Genomic DNA, 22155 nt, shown 5'->3' on the forward strand with positions numbered 1-22155 from the left:
TAAATGTTCGACACTCGGTATTTTTAATACTGAATGATGACATACCTAATTATTGGAATGTGCCTATTTATATCATTATCATGGATCCTTTGGTAGTGGGTCAGACTAAGGACATTAGTCGTAGTTAATAATATATTACCTAGTGCTTGATTATTGATTAGTTTCATTAATCTTATTTGGAGACGTGATGGTTTTGGTCAGTCTTGATCGGATATGGATCTCTACTCAATCGTACGGACCCAACTGGTATAGAAATAAAAATATATTATTAAATTATGAACAAAATTTATTAAAAATAAATATTTTTATTTAATCATAGATATTTTTTTTCTTTGATACTTGTACTGTCTAGGCCGAAAGGTCAACCGAAAGGTTGTACCAAAAGTCTCGACCGAAAGGTTGTACCGAAAGTCTCAACCGAAAGGTTAAATATAAAAAGTAAATAAGTAAAATTAAATTAGTGATTATAGCAAAGCCCATAAGATGGGCCCAAATGTACAGGTGTGTGTTTTCAAAATGTTAGGTGCAAAAAGAAAAGACCCAAGTAACTCTTAAGCCCAATAAGAGAGCCTTATAAATAGAGGTTCAACTCAAGAGGTAAGTAAGATTCAATTGATCTGATGAACATAAAACTATATCTGACTTTGGCATCGGAGCGCCTTGCAGGTACACACACCCACCTGTGAGGAGAAGAAGCCGAGAGCCCAACCCGAGAAGAAGCCGAGAGCCAAACTCGAGTAGGAGTCGCGAGAGCCCAACCCGAGAAGAAGCCGAGAGCCAAACTCGAGTAGAAGCCGCGAGAGCCCAACCCGAGAAGAAGCCGAGAGCCCAACTCGAGGAGAAGCCGAGAGAGTCCAGCCCAAGTTCGGAAGATTTGTAAAGGAGTTGATCTTATCAACCTTATTCTAGTGTTCTTGGTCCTTGTTGTAAGAACATTTTGGCGCCCACCGTGGGGCCGAGAAGTAGCTGAAAAAGGTTGAAGACAAGATGAATCAAATGAGAAGAACAAGGTGGAGAGCAATCTGGGGAGCAGAGAGATAATCAAAATTCCATGTCAATGGCTATGCTCATGCAGTTACAAAGAGAGTTCGAAACACTAAAGAAAAGCAATGAAGAAAAGTTAAGTATGTTAAGGGCAGAGAATGCATACATGAAAAGGAAGTTGAATGAAGAGACGATTTTAAACACATCGTTTGAAACTGTTCAACCAAGAACACATATCCACCAAAGGGTACATAATGAGAAAAGATTTGAAACTACAAGGAAGAGAATACCAGAGACTTCTGGTATCTTTGTAGGAATATTTGTTAGGAGGCATCCATTTTCCGAAGCCATTATAGAAACCCCACTGCCCGAAAATTGGAAGAATTTTACCATGGAGAAATATGATGGAGGTACAGATCCTGATGAACACATTGCAGTATACACAACGCAGATAAGTTTGTATACGTGGAATGATGCCATTTTGTGCCGAGTATTCCCAACAACTTTGAAGGGAGGGGCTGAGTTGGTTTACTCGGTTGCCACCGTTATCCATTGATTGTTTCAACACTTTGGTAAAAAAGTTTGGAGCTCATTTTGCTACAAGCCGACCACATCATCTGACATTAATTGCCTTAGTGAATATAAGGCAAGAAAAGGGAGAATCCCTAAGAACATTTATGGAGCGCTTTGGAAAGGTAGCACTAAATATCCGGAATCTCAGTCCGAAAGTCACCATGCATCATATGATTACAGCACTAAAACCGGGACCATTTGCCGACAGTCTTTGCAAAAAATCGGCAACCAATCTTGATGAGTTAAGACAACGTGCATCAAAGTTTATGCAGATGGAAGAGTTGAGAGAATTTCGAGGGCGGATGAAAATGATAAGAAGATAAGTGAAAAGGAAGGAGGACATTCGTTTAGAAAAGAAAGAGAATAATTTCGTAGCTGAAAGTTTCAACAATATACACCGTTGAGTAGTAATGGAGCAAGAATCTTACAATAAGCAATGGCAATAAAGATAATCTCACCACCAAAGAAGGAAAGAACTTCAGAAAGAGCATATCAGAGTAAACATTGCCAATACCACAAGAATCATGGTCGTCATACAGAAGAATGTGTAGCTTTGAAAGATAGAATTGAAGAATTGATTCAAGTTGGGCAGTTGAAACGCTTTGTTAGAGATGGAGGGCTAAGGAGCAGACAAAGTCCAAGGCAGTTAAACACTCATCATTGTATGTAAAACCTTTCGGTCAAGGATGATTTTTCATGTACAAAGAAAGTCTTATTCAAGATTGAAACACTTAATGAAGAAGTTATTCATATGAAGAGTCAAACTGTTAAATCCATCAATGCTTCGCATACTTCAAACCTCTCGGTCCAGGATGTTTTCACTCCAGGTGAAATCCCTCCCGAGAGTGTATCTCGTTCTTCAAACCTCTCGGTCCTGGATGCTTTCACTTCAAGTGAAATCCCTCCCGAGAGTGCATCTCGTACTTCAAACCTCTCGGTCCAGGATGTTTTCACTCCAGGTGAAATCCCTCCCGAGAGTGTATCTCGTTCTTCAAACCTCTCGGTCCTGGATGTTTTTACTTCAAGTGAAATCCCTCCCGAGTGTATCTCGTTCTTCAAACCTCTCGGTCATGGATGCTTTTACTTAAAGTGAAATCCCTCCCGAGAGTGTATCTCGTTCTTCAAGCTTCTCGGATCAAGATGTTTTCACTCCAGGTGAAATCCCTCCCAAGAGTGTATCTTGTACTTCAAGCCTCTTGGATCAAGATGCTTTCACTCCAGGTGAAATCCCCTCTCGAGTGTGCTTCATTCAAATCAAATCTCAATCAACGGAGTTCTTATTTAAGAAGTCGAAAAGTTATAGTCCGAAAGGTTGGCAGAAAACAAAAACCGAGAGGTCTTCTCAAAAAACCGAAAGGTTCCAATACAAAACCGAGAGGTCTTATCAAAAAACCGAAAGGTTCCAATCCAAAACCGAGAGGTCTTATAAAAAAACCGAAAGGTTCCAATACAAAACCGAGAGGTCTTATCAAAAAACCGAAAGGTTCCAATACAAAACCGAGAGGTCTTATCAAAAAACCGAAAGGTTCCAATCCAAAACCGAGAGGTCTTATAAAAAAACCGAAAGGTTCCAATACAAAACCGAGAGGTCTTATAAAAAAACCGAAAGGTTCCAATACAAAACCGAGAGGTCTTATCAAAAAACCGAAAGGTTCCAATACAAAACCGAGAGGTCTTATAAAAAAACCGAAAGGTTCCAATACAAAACCGAGAGGTCTTATAAAAAACTGAAAGGTTTTATTACAAAAACCGAGAGGTCTCATTTTTTGCATGGCAGAAAACAAAAACCGAGAGGTTTTATAAAAAACCGAAAGGTTCCAATACAAAACCGAGAGGTCTCATTTTTTGCATGGCAAAAAACTAAAACCGAAAGCTAGGATCCGACACGTTGGTTATATTAGGTGATATATGGTGCGGTGAACGTGAACAATCACATCTTCACTTTATCTTTCATGCACATTTGTGATAAATAAAGATTATTCACTAGCAAATAATTGGGATACGTGCAAAGTAAATAGAATATTATATATAACTTGATGTTATACATCCAAAATAACCATCAAGTGGCTGGGACAAAACATGTTAAAGAACCCTGGAACTTTACTTGGGAGTTCTTACAAAACAACAAACTAAAACAAGCTATTCGGCGTCGGCATGCCTATCATCATCAGCACCACCATCTTCATCTTCATCTTCATCATAAGGAATTTCACTGATGGGCATCAGTTCGTCATTATAAAAATCTTTGCCCATGTCGAAATTTCCAGCATCCAATGGAATCTTGTAAAAATACTCGGCTTGCTGGAGAGGTTTTTCAAAACCCAACTTGTGTTGCTGAACAAAATAACCCTCAGCTCGAGTAACCCTTGAATTCAACTGGTTTATCACAGATTCTAAACGAAGATTATTATCAGCTTCAACTTTCTTCGCAGCAGAAAGATCAGCGAAGTTTCCTTTCAAACGTTGAATCTCCTCGTCAAGGGATAACTTATGAGCCGTTAACTCAGTAATCTCATCCTTCAGACTCTTTCTCGGCTTCATAACAATCCTTAGCCTTAGACAACTCTTCAACTTGGGAAGTTAAGGATCTGATCTTCTCATTTGATTCAGTTGCTTCCTTTTTCAATTTTTCAAGTTCAAAAGAAGAAACAACATCCTTAGTCTCTTGTCTTATTGCTTTGCCAATTAGTAAAGTCCGACTAGCAAGCTCAATCACCGAATTTGTAAGAGAAGGAATAGTAGCCTACGAGAACATGTCACGAGAAGAAGCATTGGGACTAGTATGCACAAAATTCGAAAGGTAAACGCCTTCAAACAATTGTTATCAATTTTCAACAAGTTATAGGCCGAAAGGAAATCCGAAAGGTAAACACGACTTCAAATATTATGTTATCAATTTTCAACAAGTTATAGGCCGAAAGGAAATCTGAAAGGTAAACGGCTTCAAACAATTATCAATTTTCAATAAGTTATAGGCCGAAAGGTTGACCGAAAGGAAATCCGAAAGGTAAACATCTTCAAAAAAAAGAAAAAATTATGTTATTCAAGACTCTTACTAGATTCAACCAACTCTTTATTCAGCTTCAAGATCTATAGCTTCTTCACTTGAACTCATATCACTACTAGCTTTATTCTTCACAACAGAAATGATTCTTCACAACAGAAATGATGGCAGATGAAATAATTGAATGAATATCCTCATTCATCTCAATTACTTTCCTGATAGCCTCGTTACTCATATCCAAAAATTCTGTAAATTCATCAGAAATAGAAACAGAGCTTGAAGAAGACATTATACCTTTTGAGAGTATTCAGTTCAATCTTTCTGAATCAATAAAAACAAAAAACCCTTCCAAACGAAGCGTTACGATATCACAATTATAACTCATCATGTCAATCGGCATAATCAAGAAAAGTATACGAAACAAGGCAATACTTTGATACGAAAGGTATTAAATACAAAATTTGTCCTTTTCATTAGGCATAACGTCTTTTTCAAATCCTCATGCCTGGGGGGCTAGTGTACTGTCTAGGCCGAAAGGTCAACCGAAAGGTTGTACCAAAAGTCTCGACCGAAAGGTTGTACCGAAAGTCTCAACCGAAAGGTTAAATATAAAAAGTAAATAAGTAAAATTAAATTAGTGATTATAGCAAAGCCCATAAGATGGGCCCAAATGTACAGGTGTGTGTTTTCAAAATGTTAGGTGCAAAAAGAAAAGACCCAAGTAACTCTTAAGCCCAATAAGAGAGCCTTATAAATAGAGGTTCAACTCAAGAGGTAAGTAAGATTCAATTGATCTGATGAACATAAAACTATATCTGACTTTGGCATCGGAGCGCCTTGCAGGTACACACACCCACCTGTGAGGAGAAGAAGCCGAGAGCCCAACCCGAGAAGAAGCCGAGAGCCAAACTCGAGTAGGAGTCGCGAGAGCCCAACCCGAGAAGAAGCCGAGAGCCAAACTCGAGTAGAAGCCGCGAGAGCCCAACCCGAGAAGAAGCCGAGAACCCAACTCGAGGAGAAGCCGAGAGAGTCCAGCCCAAGTTCGGAAGATTTGTAAAGGAGTTGATCTTATCAACCTTTTTCTTGGTCCTTGTTGTAAGAACAATACTACTTATTTTTATATATATTTACTTGACAAATGCTTTCTATAATAAAATATTTTATTATAATAATAAAATAATAATCTATGAAGTTGGAAATTGAATGTAAAATCAAACCATCATTATTTTTTGTTGTTGTGGAAGTAGTTTTTTTTATTATGCTTGATAGATAATCAATCACTAATACTAATAATACACCGTTGTTGGCCTTGAAGAAATTAAGGAGCCATAGTTTGCTATCTTGTACTGTCTTGTCTCTTAGCGTGTACGCCTGTGTCTCAAACTCTATTAGTATGACCAAACTCAAAGACCTCATCGGCATCATCAAGGACAAAGCTTCGCAGGGAAAAGCCGCCGTCCTCTCCCAACGCGCCACTCTCTCTCTCCTACGCGCCACCAGCCACGATTCCTTCACCCCTCCCACTTCCAAGCACCTCTCCACGCTCCTCACCGTCGGTGATGGATCACGCGCCACAGCCTCCGCCGCCATGGACCTTCTCATGGATCGCCTACAGAGCACCCAGAGCTCCGCCGTCGCGCTCAAGTGCCTCATCGCCGTCCACTACGTGTTAAAACGCGGCAGCTTCATCATGAGGGACCAGCTTCCGTACAGCGGCGGTGGCGGCGGCAAGAACTACCTTAACCTCTCCAAATTCCGCGACAGGAGCAGTCCCGTGTGTTGGGAACTGTCCTCGTGGGTACGATGATACGCTAAACACGTGGAACAGCTTCTCTGGGCTTCCAGGATCGTGGGCTTCTTCCTCGGCGTCGAAGCTGACCAAGACTCAACTCAAGGGTAACACTTCTCAAACTCAGTCTTTATATCCACCAATGAGATTTTTGTTGTTGTTAATGTTCGAAAATTCTAAATTCTAAATTTGTGATTTTTTTTATTATTATTATAGTTATATATTTTTTTAAAATATTAGTAATATTTACTCATATATTTTTTTAATATTTTGATTATCATTTAAAATTTATTAACAATATATAAATTTCTCATATTAATTCTTAGCCATTTAAAGTAAAATATCATCAAATTTTATATTAAATAAATTTCATTAAATATAAAAAAAGTTTTTAAAAGTGTGGATCCCATATATATATATATATATATATATATATATATATATATATGTATGTATTTTGATTCAATTAAATCTTATAAACTTAACACATATATTTAAGTATCAACAAGAAACAGGTTAAGTAATTAAAATGTATAAAAAAAGTAAACATTCAAGATTAAAATGAAGCCAAACATTTCAATTTTTTAAAACCTTGGTAAATTAAAATCACAGAAAAAAGAAGAATGAAAAATAGTTTGATGCATACCAACTACCAAACCCTATTAATATATATTATTATATTATTAAATAGGTTGTAAAGCGTTAGTGTCTTGTTTTATATGGTCTCAAAGAATATTTTTCATAAAATAATGAAATAGCATTCACCAATATTGAAACCTGGTCTTTGAAATTCAAAGGTGATGATGGTTAGCCACGAAGCTACTCAAATTATTTAATTGAATGTGAAAATAGTATCTCAACATTTTTTTTTTCACACCAATCTTTTAAGTTTAAAATATATAAGATCAACGAATTTATAAGTAATACAATATTTTGATCGAGTTGAGAATGCATTTGAATTTTGAAATATATAGATGAATAGATAAGTTAACTTAAAATATAAAGTTTTTAACATAAAATTTGTTACAGGTAGTTAAAATAGTATATTTATATTTTTTTTTATCACATCAATCTTTTAAGTTTAACTAAATATATAAGATGTACAAATTTGACAAGTAATACACTATTTTGATCGAGTTGACAATGCATTCGAGTTTTGAAACATTACATTTAGGTAAACAGACAAATTAAGTTAAAATGAAAAGTTTAATGTAAAATTTGTTATCGGTGTAATTTAAGATTGTTAGGTGGGTCATGGATGAAAGCAGGAGAAGAGAGAGCTTCAGGTCTTACCAACAGTGAGTTGTTGAGAGAGACAAAGGCTTTGTTGGCAGTTGTTGAAGGGATTGGGGGAATACCTGAGATAACATCCATGGAAGGGAACAAGCTAGTTTATGAGATATCAAGTTTGGTGAAAGAGGATGAGAATGTGACGTTGGACGAGGTGTTTGTTAGAATTAACGAGTTGAGAGAGCGTTTTGAATTTATGAGTTTTGGAGAAATGGTGGAGTTGGTTTACGTGTTCAATAGATTGGAGAAGTGCAGAGAGATGGTGATGGTAGGAGAGAAACAAAGATTATTGATGGATTTAGTAAGAGAAATGAAGGAGAAGGCTGAGAAGATGATGTTTAATGAAGGTAAAACGATGAGTACGCACAGGGCAACAAAGTCAGATAAGTTTGAATTTCCAAATATTTTTATCAATTCTGTTGATTTGGTCAAGTTTCCCTCTGCAAGATTACAATGTTAATTATTTTGTAAATACAAATTGTACAACTTTTCCCTTTTCTTGTGCTATCATGCATCTTCTTTCTTAAAAGTTCATATAAGCTCCACACTTAAATTAAGGTGAATTAATACTAGAAAAATATTATTTATGTTATTTTTACAACTGTACATTGAAAATCACTACTTTATAACTTTAATTTGATTAATGAAACTTCAAAATTGATTTATTGCATTAAAATATTATTTTTCATTCTAATTGTAATATGTTGCAACTTAACATATCAATACTCTTAATACTATTTTTTTTAAAATATAATACAAAAAGATTTGTTGAAATCATGGTAGTAAATATTATGCGATTCACGATATGCATTGCACAAAACGATATAGTTCAACCCTTCCATGATACAAATCAATTGAATAATAATTTTTACTCCCATAACACAATTGTATTGTGAAAATCGTTGAATCGCATAATCGTTTTGTTTCATATAGCGTGAATCAATAGAGATTTAAATATTATACTCACGTGAACCTCCTCTCCTACATGAACCTCTTCTTCTCTCCTTCAATAGCGATGATTATCAATCTTGTGACAACGATAGTAATTTACAACTTTATTTATTTAAATATGTATAGATCGGGGCAGAACAATTCAATACTCTTAAATATCGTTTGACTGACTAGTGTAAATACATTTAAGTAAATTGGAGATACATGACTCATTAAATATAAAGTTCATTACAAACTATATTTTTATTACTACATTAACAACCTCCAAATATTAAATATTCATTTGAACACTTCCAACCAAAAATGAATAAAAAAATATTAATAAAAAACACGACATTAAAATAAAAATCAATTGTCCAACCCGATAATATAATCCCTTACAAATACAAAATAAATTAGTTTACTATTCATATTCATACCAAGGATTCAATTTTCAAAAAAATCCTATTTTTAATCTTTAATTTTACCGTTCGTCACCGAAAACAAGTCGGAGAATCGAATTCTAACTCTTTTTATTTTCATTTAAATTATATTGATTATTATTTTATTTTTTTGTGTATTATTAAAAATATTTTAAAATAAAATCATGAGAAACGATAATCAATAAACATTTTAAAATTATATTAGTTTAAAAAAAAAGAAAAAAGATACGTATAAAAGATATATACAAATTTTAAAATAGTGTTTTAAATTACTGAATTATAAAATATAGTTAGAATATGTAGATGATGAATCATGTTCATACATTGTAACACATGTCCAAAGTGAGATGAATGTTACGTGCAATATTAAGACACAAATTATTTAGATATTTTTATTTTATATATTTAAATTACTAAAATTCTAAAAATCATTTAAATCAACACTTTCAACTTTATGATTCAGTGTATAATATTTTTCAAACAAATTTAAAATTTCATTTTAAAGTTATTTTATTTTTTACTTTTATGTAGCATAAATTAAAATGATTATTATTATTACTTATAATTATATTTTTAACATTTTTAGTAATACATTGGAAATTATTTTAAGGTTATACACTGTAACAGTGCGCATGGCCGTAGCTAATATTACCCAGTAAAAAACTGAACATCCTCGTAAAGAACGACATCGTCTTGGGTACTATGCTGTCTTATTCATAAAGAGAACAACTCACCAACGATGTAACCTATGACTTCGTCTTTACCACCATTGACATAGTATAATGAAAAATTTATATTTTTATTTATTTGCCCTCATTTTTTAATACACGCTGTTTACATTAAAAATCTCTTTTTTAAAGTTAAAATTTTGTAAAGGGTTGAGATCTTAATTTTAAGATTTTTGTGAATATATTTTAATGAGAATTTGTTATGAAATTTAAATATTAATTTAAGATGTTGAAACGGGTTTATGCGTGACTAAGTAATCATAAGATATGTTCAAATGAAACCAAACTGCGAATAGAAAAACGCGTGTAGAAAGAAAGTGTTTGTTTTTTTTATCGTTAATGGTGAGTTTTTGCGTTGGTGATATTTGTATAAATACGCATTTGGAAGAGGCGGTGTTTGAGAAGAACATCATCAACAGAACAAAAACAGCCAAAGAGGAATTCTGCAACGGAACTTCCTTTTTTCGGCTTTCAGTGTATCTGTTTCTGTCACCACTGCAACAAAAACCCTTCTTTACCCTTTCTTTCTCTGCTTTTACCCTTTAACGCGCATTCCTTGTTGTTTCTCACTGGAATACGATTTCGATCGGAGCGAGGGGGTTTATACAATCAATCTCGTTTCATTGGATTTGGATTTGGATTGAACTCTTTATGATGTGCTGTGCCGGTGGACATTACTGTTCTAAGAAGAACAGTGATGTTTGTGGCCAGGTAATTGCAAGTTTCATCTTTTTGCCGTGGTTTCGTTTGCCCTTTTAGTTAATCTTGTTTTATTGATTCTGGGTGTCTTCTGTTTGATGAAAAAGGATTGCATTTTATTTGCTTTTCAGTTAGGGCTGGTAATGGCCATTTAGTACACTAATTGGCCCTTTCACCTTGTGTTCATATGGTTTCTGTGCTCTAAATATTTTGCTATTTAAGAAAGGATGAGTTTCAAAGGTATTTTTAGCAAATATGCTGGACTGTTTCATAGGGTAAATGGCACATGCATAGACTCTCAATTCCTTCATCATTTGATTTTGTTCTTGACAGAGGGAAAGGGGTTTTAATGGGATTGGAATGGATGCAGAATTAACCAATTGTATTTTGGGGATTTTTTTGGATGTATATGATATGTTCATGATGTAGCTTTAGTAGGCTATAGTTATTGATTATAACATCAGTGTTCTTGTGCATGATGTTGGGGAGATTTTCTGATAAATTTCAATGTTGATTCTTTGATGATGCAGGAGACAAACATGTCAAGAATGTGCTGCATTTTGCGTGGGTTGGATGTGAAAACATTAATATTTATTTTTGCTGTTGTGCCAATGTGCACATTTGGCATATACTTGCACGGACAGAAGATCTCCTACTTCCTTAGGCCTTTATGGGAAAAACCTCCAAAGCCTTTCAATGTCATTCCTCATTACTACAACGAAAATGTGTCAATGGAAAATCTCTGCAAACTTCATGGCTGGGGAGTTCGTGAGTTCCCAAGACGTGTGTACGATGCTGTGTTGTTCAGTAACGAATTGGAGATACTTAACTTGCGCTGGAGAGAATTGTATCCTTACATAACACAGTTTGTTCTGCTTGAATCAAACTCCACATTCACTGGTAGGCCAAAACCTCTGGTTTTCAAAAGCAATCGGGAGCAGTTCAGATTTGTGGATTCCCGATTAACATATGGAACCATTGGTGGGAGATTCATCAAAGGTGAAAACCCTTTCATCGAGGAAGCATATCAGCGTGTTGCATTGGACCATCTCCTTAAGATAGCTGGTATCACTGATGATGACTTGCTGATTATGTCTGATGTTGATGAGATTCCTAGTGCTCACACTATTAACCTCTTGAGATGGTGTGATGATGTGCCTTCAATCCTTCATCTTCAGCTGAAGAACTATCTATATTCATTTGAGTTTCTTGCGGATGATAACAGCTGGAGAGCTTCTGTTCACAGGTATCAGAGTGGTAAGACAAGGTATGCACATTACCGCCAATCTGATCACTTGTTGGCAGATGCTGGTTGGCATTGCAGCTTTTGCTTCCGCCGGATCAGTGATTTCATCTTTAAGATGAAAGCTTATAGTCACAATGACAGAGTCAGATTCTCTCATTATTTGAATCCCAAGAGAATTCAAGATGTAATATGCAAAGGGGCTGATTTGTTTGATATGCTACCAGAGGAGTACACCTTCAAGGAAATCATTGGTAAAATGGGACCAATACCCCACTCATATTCTGCAGTTCATCTTCCTGCTTATCTGCTAGAAAATGCAGACAAGTATAGATTTCTCTTGCCTGGAAATTGCTTGAGAGAGGACAGATGATCCTAGGATGCTAATTGATGATGATGATACACTTTTATTGACACAGATAATCCTCATACGGTTTGTAAGATTATTTTGTTCTCCAGAATTTTTTGTTGTGTTAGGACAAATTCTTTGATCTTGGGGACAATTGTGTACATAGTTTACACTTGAACTTCTTTAAGTTAATCTATTATTCTGTTTAGTTTCATTTCAGAGTACATGTTTGTGGTCATGAGGTTGTGTATATTTTGGATTTGTGTGGCTAATTATGTTATGAATTAGTAGTGATAGTGATCATTAACTCAATTGGATTAATCATCATAGTTCTCATTCAAGAATGTTATTAGTGATAGTATCTCATTTTAAGATTTTTATTCAAGAAAACTGCAACATTACCTATGTTTTCATAGTTGATTTCTAGACTTACCAAGGTTTTGTTTAAATAAAAAAATAGAATTTATTATAAATAAAAATTAATTTATGCAAAAGTTTACGAATCAGTTTTGAAGACATTTATATAAGGAGAGTTGTAGAAAAAATAATACTACGAGCATATATACATTTTATGTGAAATTAGAACATTGATTTAAACACTTGTTGAATACAAGATTAGATGGGTTTTGCTGAGAATTACCAATAATCACATTATTAATGAGCTTAAATATTATTTAATAGATCATAATATTTGTTTTTTAAAAAAAAAAAAAATTTGATTGTAACCTAGAAGAATGTTTTGAAAATTCCAACAAATTTTTTAGAAATTAGTTTATAATATAATATAATCTAATTTTAGGGAAATTCGATCTATTGGTATCAATTACAAATCAAACAAGTAACACAAATTAAGGAAAACGAAGAAAAATAGAATTAGGTAAGAAATAACAATTTCACAATCCTTAAAGATTAATAATTTTAAAAAACTTATCATTTTAAATAAAAGAAAATAAAAAAAATGAGAATAGAAAATATTTTAAAATTTTTTAAAGCGAGTATTTAAAAAAAAACATATTTTTTCACTCACAAAACAAGTCAAAACTTCTTATACAAATTAACAAATCACTTAATTATACTATAGGTCTAATAATACTGTTAACCAACCAACATGGGTAATCTGTCGTTAAACTTAAGAATGAATATTAATATGATCTTAAAATATTAATTAACTCTAATGAATGTAAAAAAAATATATTCTGAAATGAGTGCATGTATTTAAGGATCAAAATTAACTCATACAAACCAATATGATGAAAATAATTAATGGTTGTTTAAGTTAATAATAAGTTTAATGTTTTATAATAAGAAACAGATTAAATTAGTATTTTTCCGCGAATAAAAGATGAAATTGATTAATGATATTAATTTTTGATATTTTAAACAGTGAATGAGTGGAGTTTGGTGGTGGAAATTGATTAATCCCTCATATGATGGTGGAAACATCAGAATTAACGAATGAGATGCTTTTCCATGGACTCTTACCAATTCAGAATCAGATTTCTTGTTTATTCCTACACCCAACCCATGCCAGTGGGCTTTGGAATTTTTTGCCACCAATTATATTATTATTGTTTGTTGTTGTGGTGCCTGTGGGCTTTGAAATTTTTAGCCACCAATTATATTATTATTATTGTTATTATTATTTGTTGTTGCTCTCTAGAACAGAGTAAATTTTATATTTTTAATTTATTATATCTTTTTTTTTTCTTGGAGTTTCATATCAGGTGAGAGAGTGGAAGATGAAAGTCACAAAACAAATCAATAAATTAAAAAGTAAAAAGAAGAGAAAGAGTAGTAGCATTAGCATTGCATGCAACCTATACTTAAATAATATGACATCGACATGAAGATACTTATAATCTCTAAAATGTAGGATAAGTGAATACAAATCTATATATTATATAAATTGATGTAGAATACGAAAATACAAATCTACATATTATATTAATTGATAGTAAAAATTTATGTGCATAAGAATGTTTCAGGTTTTTTTTAGAAAAAATGATGTTTTTCATGACTAGTTAAAAAAATTTATTGTTTATTTTTATAATCATAACAAAAATTTATACAATAATTTTAAGTTTTTAAAAAACTAATGTATTTTTTTTTTAAAATTATACAGAATTGTTAAAAAATTGTTAAAAATCAAACAAATATTTTTTGAATTCACACGTTACCGGCCATAGTATATATATATATATATATATATATATATATATATATATATATATATATATATATATATATATATATATATATATATCCAGAGACACACAATTTAATTTAAGAGTAATGTTCGATTCTAGTAGAAATGCAATGTACATATATAGAAATGGTGTGAAGTCTGAAACATATATTGTGAGGAACTGAAAAGAGGAAAATGGGAAGAAAAAACATGGAGGATTTAGAATAAAGCTGCTGCAATAATTTAATAGCGCACTCTTTAGTCCAACCCTACCTTTCTTCAAAATTCCCTTGAAAGTGGAGAAATTAAATTCCCATACATGGTTATCACGGTACAAGTATGAAGTGCCTATAAAAGGGTCAACAAAGATTGAATCAAAATCACACTAACATCAAACTAAGCTTGAGTTTGCAACGAATAAGCATGCAAAAGAAAATGGGGTTTAACCAGTACCAGCAGTGCTATGGTGATGAGAGGATGAGGATGGATGCTCGGTCTGAGGAAGAGAGCTATTTCTTCCAAGAAGAGTCTTGGAGCTACGACAACAACCACCACAACCAGCACCCACCCATGCACATGAACACCCTTGGTGCTTATGATCAGCAATTCACGCAAAAACAGCCATGCAATGTGGGGGGAATGTTTCAGGAAGGCATGCACAGTGGCCATGGCTATGCGCATCATGGGGGTGGCAGAAGGTTCCCTTATGGTGGCAGTGGAGGTGGTGGTGGTGGTGGGAGGTTGAATTCTGGTGGCCAACGCCATGAGTATTTCTCGGAGGAAACTAAGTATGAGGAGTCTTACAGAGAGGAGCATAAGGGTGAAATGAGATACCATCAGAATAACTGGGGTGGTGAAACTAGCTATGACAGGAACATGAAGTACAAACCACACAAAGTTCAGTGGACAACAAAGGGAATCTGAATTGCTTCTAATGCCAATAAAACAGTTCTGATAAAATGTGTGCTTTGATGTTTTCTTATTTGAATAAGTTTAGCCCTCTGTGTTTGGGTGTTACTTCTAATATCATTACAACCTATTATGCAATAATATGAAGTTGTCTATGATTATGATGTTCAACGAGACTATTATAATACTATTATAATATTTTAAGAATTAATTTTCAATTTTTAAAGCATCTTATTCAAATTGACACAAATAATAAGATTTAATATATGAAATCACATAATTAATAAATAATTTATTGATAATGCAAGAGTAAATTGTTTTAGATTACAACTACTGATAAAAATAGAAAAGTGAAAATAATCTTTTAGTGAGATGGATGAAAATCTTTTGTGCATTCCTTGAAATTAGTCATTAATTATTGGTGGGAAAGTATTAGTTGTATCAACAATCTTGCTTTGTTCAAAATTCCATTCAGATTGAAAAAAGTAAATTCGGATTGAAAGATGCAATCATGCAATAATTGTTATCTATCCAATTAAAATGCATAAAGTATATTGTAATATACACTATATAAGGTTCTCTCCATCATTTGAAATAAACAACAAAACTAAACTTGAAGCTTCCACACCAAACATCATGAGAAGGAGCCTTGTGTTTCAACAGAAATACTATGATGACAGTGGCACATGGATGCAGACTCAGTCTCAGCAGCAGAGCTACACCTTCCATCAACACTCTTGGAGCTCTGATAACCACAAACCATTTCCAGAGATGTCAAAGCATCACCATGGAAAGTTAGGAGCAACACCCAAGAAGAGATTTGGTGGTTTTGGTATGGACTTTGAACTAAATTATATAGTATTTTACACTTTAAAAAAAGTTATTGATTTATATTTTTTGTCTTTTTTTTTAGTGTTTCAAGAAGGCATGCACATGCAGAGTGACCATGGTTTTGGACATGCGCATCATGGGGGTGGTAGGAAATCCTCTTATCGTGCTTTAGATGGTGGTGGAGGTTCCAAGTTTAATTCTGGTCATGAGTATTTCTTGGAGGAAACCAAGTGTGAGGAGGTTTATGCAGAAGAACATTATGGTTCAGTCACTGCTAAGGTGAAAGAAATGAGATATCAGCATCAAAACTGGGGTGACAGGAACAAAGTTATGAGCATGAAGTGGTGGACAACAAAGGGGCTCTAACATACAAATTACTTCCTCTGCACTTCTTTTATGCTATATCAATACAGCAATAGTAAAGTGTGTGTTTTGTTGCTTTCTCATGGAATAAGATTCCCCTGTATTTCATATTTCAAGGTGTCCCAACTCTTATACAAAAAGTAGTCTTATACAGATACTTCAAGGTGTCCCAACTCTTATACAAAAAGTAGTCAAGACAAACCTGCTCAACACTTGACCTACAAACATACTTCAAACTGTGCAAATCACCAAACCAATCCTCAAATGAAAGATATGATAAGCCACATCAACAGAAATCATCATCTACCTTATCAAAGTCCTTATATCACGTCATAAAGACAAACTAATTGTTTTGGACTAGTAATGTAATACTAGAGAAATGTACACAATCGAAGTGCATCTTTGACTTTAAATCAAATTTCATCGAGTTGGATCTATTGCCAACCTTGTTTTGCTTCAATTTTGTCTTGAAATTCAGTTTGCAATTAAAGTAAAGGAATAATGATTTGGTAAAAAAAATTATCTATGAATAGTCTAGGTCTACAAACTAATGTGTTTGTTTGTAATAGGAAAGAGGTGCGATGCACTCATCCTAACAATGAAATGATCAACTTGAATCCCGAAAAGTTTTATGTGGTGAATTTTCAAAGGATGAATCAAATGAGGTGTTTGCATGTGTGGCTAAAATTTCATATAAGAGGGGATAATGCAGTTTTGTTTTACAAGCAAAAATAATCTTGTCACATCTAAAGTCCCCTTTTTTCCATTACTTTTTTTACAATGATTCTACACTCCACCACTATGTTGTATAATTGGAACTAATTTTTTTTTAAAATACAAAATGGATATTCACTTAAGCAATAAAGCAATAATAAAAAATAGAGTAAAATAGAATAATAACACCGATAATATTTAGTGTGGAAAAACTTCTTTAATTTCAAAAATAAAAACGCCCGATACTTAGTTCAGAAAACATCTTCACTATAAGATGGAATACAAAGTTTATCTAGCATCTCATTAAGATTTCTAATATCACCATTAAAATAAATATATATTATCTCATTTATTTCTATATTGTTATTCTCGTTTGCTTACTTCTCTCTTCTTCGGAAGTTTCTTTTATACAAAGAATGAGAGGAGAACTTATCACATAAAAAGATAGTAAATAATTAAAGTTCATCATATTTTCAAAAAAGTTATAATTTCAAAACTTTTGAAATAATCATCATTAAATATATTTAATGAATCGGTTATCAATTTTCATGAATGAATTGTTTCTAAAAAACAAGTCTTCTGAATTGCATAATCCAGGAATAATTCCCTTCAACCATCTCCAACAACTACAGCAGAAAATATAAAGAAATCAAATTGAATGGTGATGACAATATGCAATTGCCAATTATTCTGGTGTCCACTCCAACTAGCTTTAAGAGATTCCTGTCCATTATATATTCCAGTTCTCAAAGATCCACATTTAATTTTCTTCATTTTTGCTTAAAGCTCTTTATTCTGAGAGAGAGGGGTATTAGATTCAGCCTTATCATCACAGAATTTTTTGTCTTATTTTGATAAATGTCCTATCATCATAGAATAACAGCATATATGTATATAACCCACCAAAAAAGCAGAGTAGCAATATATTCACTTATAGTTGGTGTGTGTATATATAAACATAGACATGGTGACAAAAACAAACAGATACAGAAAGAATGATGAAGGTGTAAGTAACAGAAGAAGGTGGCAAAATGGGAAGCCAATACAGAGGGTGGTGCCCTTCCAACGATTACCATGTCCATGAAGTAACAGGACCTGCACTACGCAAACGCTCTGATCGTCCCCTACATCAGAAGGGTCGTGTGGCCTTCAAAAGCATCCTTGAAGAGCCCATAACAGTGGCAGCAGAAGCAGCACCTGTCCCTGATAATCCTGTGCCACAAACTCATCATGAGACCCCAACTGCTACCAACCATGCAAGTGGTTTCAGGAGCGTGGACCAAAAAGCTGATGCCTTTATCAAGAGGGAGCATAGAAGGATTGAACTTGCCAGGCTCAAGTCTTTGGGACAAGTTTAGTTGATGTTATGAGGCCATGCATGTGCAGGGTTGTCATATATATTGGCTACTCTGCAACTATTCATATACTCTTAAGGCCATGTATCTATCTTCATTTGAGTCTCTTTTCATTTTCACCACAATAATGCTTCAAGTTATAGTTAATCAGCTTCCACTATCTCTGTTCACAAATTGAATAATAGAATCAAAGTCTATTTCTTAACATGTATAAGAATTATATAAGAAGAATGTGTTAGACAATTACATCATGATGAGATTTAGACTACAAATTTTGTAAAAAGATGTCCATCCACTGAACATCCTCTTCAGGTAGCAGACCTGCATGCGTGTTCAAATCCTAAGTAATACAACAATTTTTTAAAAAACTGGTTCATCATGTTTATATTTCAAACGGGTGGCAAAAATTAGATTGATTCTTCCGCACATCCAAATATTCTTCTTTCACCTCCATAATAAAAAATGTCCCTCTATAAGAATTACCCGTAATCTAGAAGTTTTTTTTCTAAATTTTTATAATTAGTAATTATATAATCTAAATTTCAGATGCATGAGATATAGAAGTTTTTTTCTAAATTTATAATTAGTTTTTTTATTATATAATTTAAAAACCTTTTTTCGGATGCATGATTAGTTTCCGAATTAAATAATTCAAAAGTCTTTTTCAATATGAGATTAGCTTTGAAAGTCTTTTCTCAAATGCGTGTCCGGATTACATAATCCGAAAGTTATTCTCAAATCCAAATTTCCAGAGCTTTTGAATTATGTAATCTGAAAATATTTTCTCAAATGCGTGTCCGGTGTCCATATTACATAATCCGAAAATTATTCTCAAATCCAAACTTCCAGAACTTTTGAATTATGTAATCTGAAAGTTTTTTCTCAAATGCGTGTCCGGATTACGTAATTTGAAAATTACTCTCAAATCCAAACTTCTAGATTATATTCTAGAATACCATTTTTAAAAACTATAAAACTATATTTCAGTAAACTTTTTCCAAATTCAAGATTAACTTCAGAGTATGAGAGTGGCAAAAAAAGATTAACTTCAGAGTATGGGAGTGGCAAAAAAACATATGGAGATTATGGAGCTGCAGGAAGAAAAAGTCTCAAAATTAATGGGACACCTCAAAATGTCAACTTTACTTTGTAGCCCCAAAGCCCACTTTCCACCCACAATTCATTTCATGTTTTAGAATGAGTAATTTTTTAAACGATATCTGAATATAATTATAAAAACAAAAAACTTATTTTGTAAATCCGAGGTTGAAGTAGTTCTTAATCCAGTTTTAAAATATTTTTTAATCAGTTTTTCAAAGATAAAAACTATTTTCTAATCTATATTTTATACTTTCTAAGCATAATGCGTTAGTTGTTTGTTATTTTCGTTCACTTTTTCCCCTCTCTACTATTTTTTTTTATTCTTATTAACCCATTTTCTCCAACCTTTCTAATCCAATATTACAAATTCATTTAAGTTTTTAAATTTTTTTAATCTTAAAACTAAAATAACACTAATGGAAGCCTTAATAAGTAGTTAGTCGTTAGATTTATTGCACCCTACTTCACTTGAGTAATTTCAAAATATTTGTGTCACCGTGCTTATTTAAAAATCGGAATAAATATTTTTTAATGTATCTTATTTGAACTTAAATATTAAATTAATTTATTTCTCAAATAATATTTTATTTTATTTCTGTCTCAAAAAAAATGCCATTTAAAGAACTTTTTTTCATGGTGTTAAAATACTTTTTTTCACTATGTCAATCAATATTAATATTTACAATATTTGTTAAGAATAAAATATAGAACAACAATTTATTTAGGAAGTAAAAGTTAACTTTTTATTCAAAAACTAAAAGTAAAATTTGATAATTCATTAGAGAAAAATATAATTTATTTATTTCAGATAAATATCAGTACCTTAATTTGCGTAAACTCAAAAATTAAAAATGGTTTCTTAACTCAAACCATGTAAAAATATCATTCAAAAGTCAACTTTCTGAACCCAAATAACACTGTGTTTATATTTTATTTTATATTTTTTTGGGTGGAAAAGGTGAATTCTATTTCCATTTAAATTAACTTGAAAAAACTTTTCACTAACTTTTCATTTAAATTTACTTATTTTCTGTAATACCACTTTCTGTCAATCAAAATCATACCCTCACTACTTAATAAAAAAATAAGAAAAAATTAAAGCAAAAATTAAGATGCAATATTTAAATTAATAAAAAAATGAAGAAAAAAAAAACTTTACATTCAAATGAGTAATGTGGGGGAGGGGAATCATATTTAAACACATTTTATTCTTATGATATTATATCAAGTCAAACATGATATTGATCTATTTTTAGAATACTATAAAGGACAAAGAAGTACTTTTCTGATGAACAATTATTAATATCTCCCTTAAATTCATAATGCAATAATTGTACTCAATTTTTTTCCCCTTCTTTTTACAATATTTCTTAATAAAAAATACTAAAGATTATAGGCAGGAATGAAAAATCAAATGCTAAATATGACCAAAAGATTTTTCTTTCAAACTAAGAATATATCAAAATTCAACGATCCAAGATAAATGAGAAAAAAAGTGTTCTAATCCAATCTTACAAATCATTTATACAATATAATATAAAATCTTTAAACATAGCTTTTATGTTAATATCGTTTATGTTAATAGTTAATATAAGATTTTCGAAGAAATAATTTATGTTGAGTTGATATAAAATTTTCAGCGCATAGTTTATGTATGTTGATAGTTGATATAAGAGCATAGTTACGCATAGTTTATATTGAGATTTTCTAATAGATTTATTTTGATTTATATTAAAAAATTATTTATATTATGTTGAGATTTTCTAATAATCTTATTTTAATATAAAAATTATTTATATTATAAAATATTTTTATTTTATCGAAATTTTCAACACTTTTCTTTCAACAAACTACTCACATCTAAACATTCCAACTCTAAAACACCCTCATATATACAAAATTTTACTATAATAAAATCATTTTAATAGTTTTAATCATTTTAATACCATATTAAAATATACTCGTTTTAACATGATATTATAAATACTTTAAAATCGTTTTAACACGATATTATAAAAAAAATCATAAAATAAAAAAATAATTGTTATTATAATTAAAATAAAAATTATTGTAACTAAATTAGATATTATTTTAGAACTATAAAAGTTTTAACCAAATTTTTAATATTAATTATTTAATCAAAATTTTTATTATTAATTATTTAATCAAGATTTTTATTATTAATTATTTAGGTTTTTATTATTAATTATTTAATCAATATTTTTATTATTAATTATTTAGGTTTTTATTATTAATTATTTAACCAAGATTTTTATCAAGATCTTTATTATTAATTAATAATTTAATCAAGATTTTTATTATCAATTATTTAGGTTTTTATTATTAAGTATTTAACCAAAACTTTTATTATTAATTATTTAATCAAAAATTTAATTATTATTTAATCAATTTTTTTATTATCAATTATTTAATCAATTTTTTTATCAATTATTTAATCAATTTTTTTATTATCAATTATTTAGGTTCTAAAATTTTTTTATTATTAATTATTTAGGTTCTAAATTTAATGATCTCTAATTAACAATTTTTTTTCTTATGATTTTTTTTTATAAAGTTAATTCAACAACCTATTTTTTATATCATCATTATCACCTACAATATTATTATTTTAATATTTTTCATATTATTTAATTACAAAATTACC

At 31.7% G+C, this 22155-nt stretch overlaps 4 protein-coding genes across 4 annotated transcripts; all 4 read left to right on the top strand.

The window, feature by feature from the left end:
• Positions 1 to 5825: 5825 nt before the first annotated feature.
• On the top strand, positions 5826 to 8141 carry LOC137816122 (putative clathrin assembly protein At4g40080). The gene is given in 2 exon segments (XM_090294846.1): positions 5826 to 6457; positions 7590 to 8141. Coding segments are annotated over 2 exon segments (1014 nt in total). The 5' UTR covers positions 5826 to 5954; the 3' UTR covers positions 8101 to 8141.
• A 1848-nt stretch (positions 8142 to 9989) lies between these two features.
• LOC137815188 (uncharacterized) lies at positions 9990 to 12253 on the top strand. Its single transcript, XM_068618264.2, has 2 exons — positions 9990 to 10452; positions 10971 to 12253. Exons 1-2 carry the CDS (start codon positions 10393 to 10395, stop codon positions 12054 to 12056), a joined length of 1146 nt encoding a protein of 381 aa, XP_068474365.1. The 5' UTR covers positions 9990 to 10392; the 3' UTR covers positions 12057 to 12253.
• A 2286-nt stretch (positions 12254 to 14539) lies between these two features.
• LOC137815189 (uncharacterized) lies at positions 14540 to 16460 on the top strand. The gene is made up of 3 exons (XM_068618265.2): positions 14540 to 15140; positions 15702 to 15958; positions 16040 to 16460. Exons 1-3 carry the CDS (start codon positions 14641 to 14643, stop codon positions 16321 to 16323), a joined length of 1041 nt encoding a protein of 346 aa, XP_068474366.2. The 5' UTR covers positions 14540 to 14640; the 3' UTR covers positions 16324 to 16460.
• Positions 16461 to 18001: 1541 nt separating this feature from the next.
• LOC150029706 (uncharacterized) lies at positions 18002 to 18621 on the top strand. Its single transcript, XM_090294849.1, has one exon. It carries the CDS (start codon positions 18066 to 18068, stop codon positions 18390 to 18392), a length of 327 nt encoding a protein of 108 aa, XP_090150975.1. The 5' UTR covers positions 18002 to 18065; the 3' UTR covers positions 18393 to 18621.
• The last annotated feature ends 3534 nt before the right edge of the window (positions 18622 to 22155 follow it).

The sequence above is a fragment of the Phaseolus vulgaris genome, chromosome 1 (genome assembly GCF_051622355.1).
Source record: "Phaseolus vulgaris cultivar YP4 chromosome 1, ASM5162235v1, whole genome shotgun sequence".
In the NCBI taxonomy this organism is placed as follows: domain Eukaryota; kingdom Viridiplantae; phylum Streptophyta; class Magnoliopsida; order Fabales; family Fabaceae; genus Phaseolus; species Phaseolus vulgaris.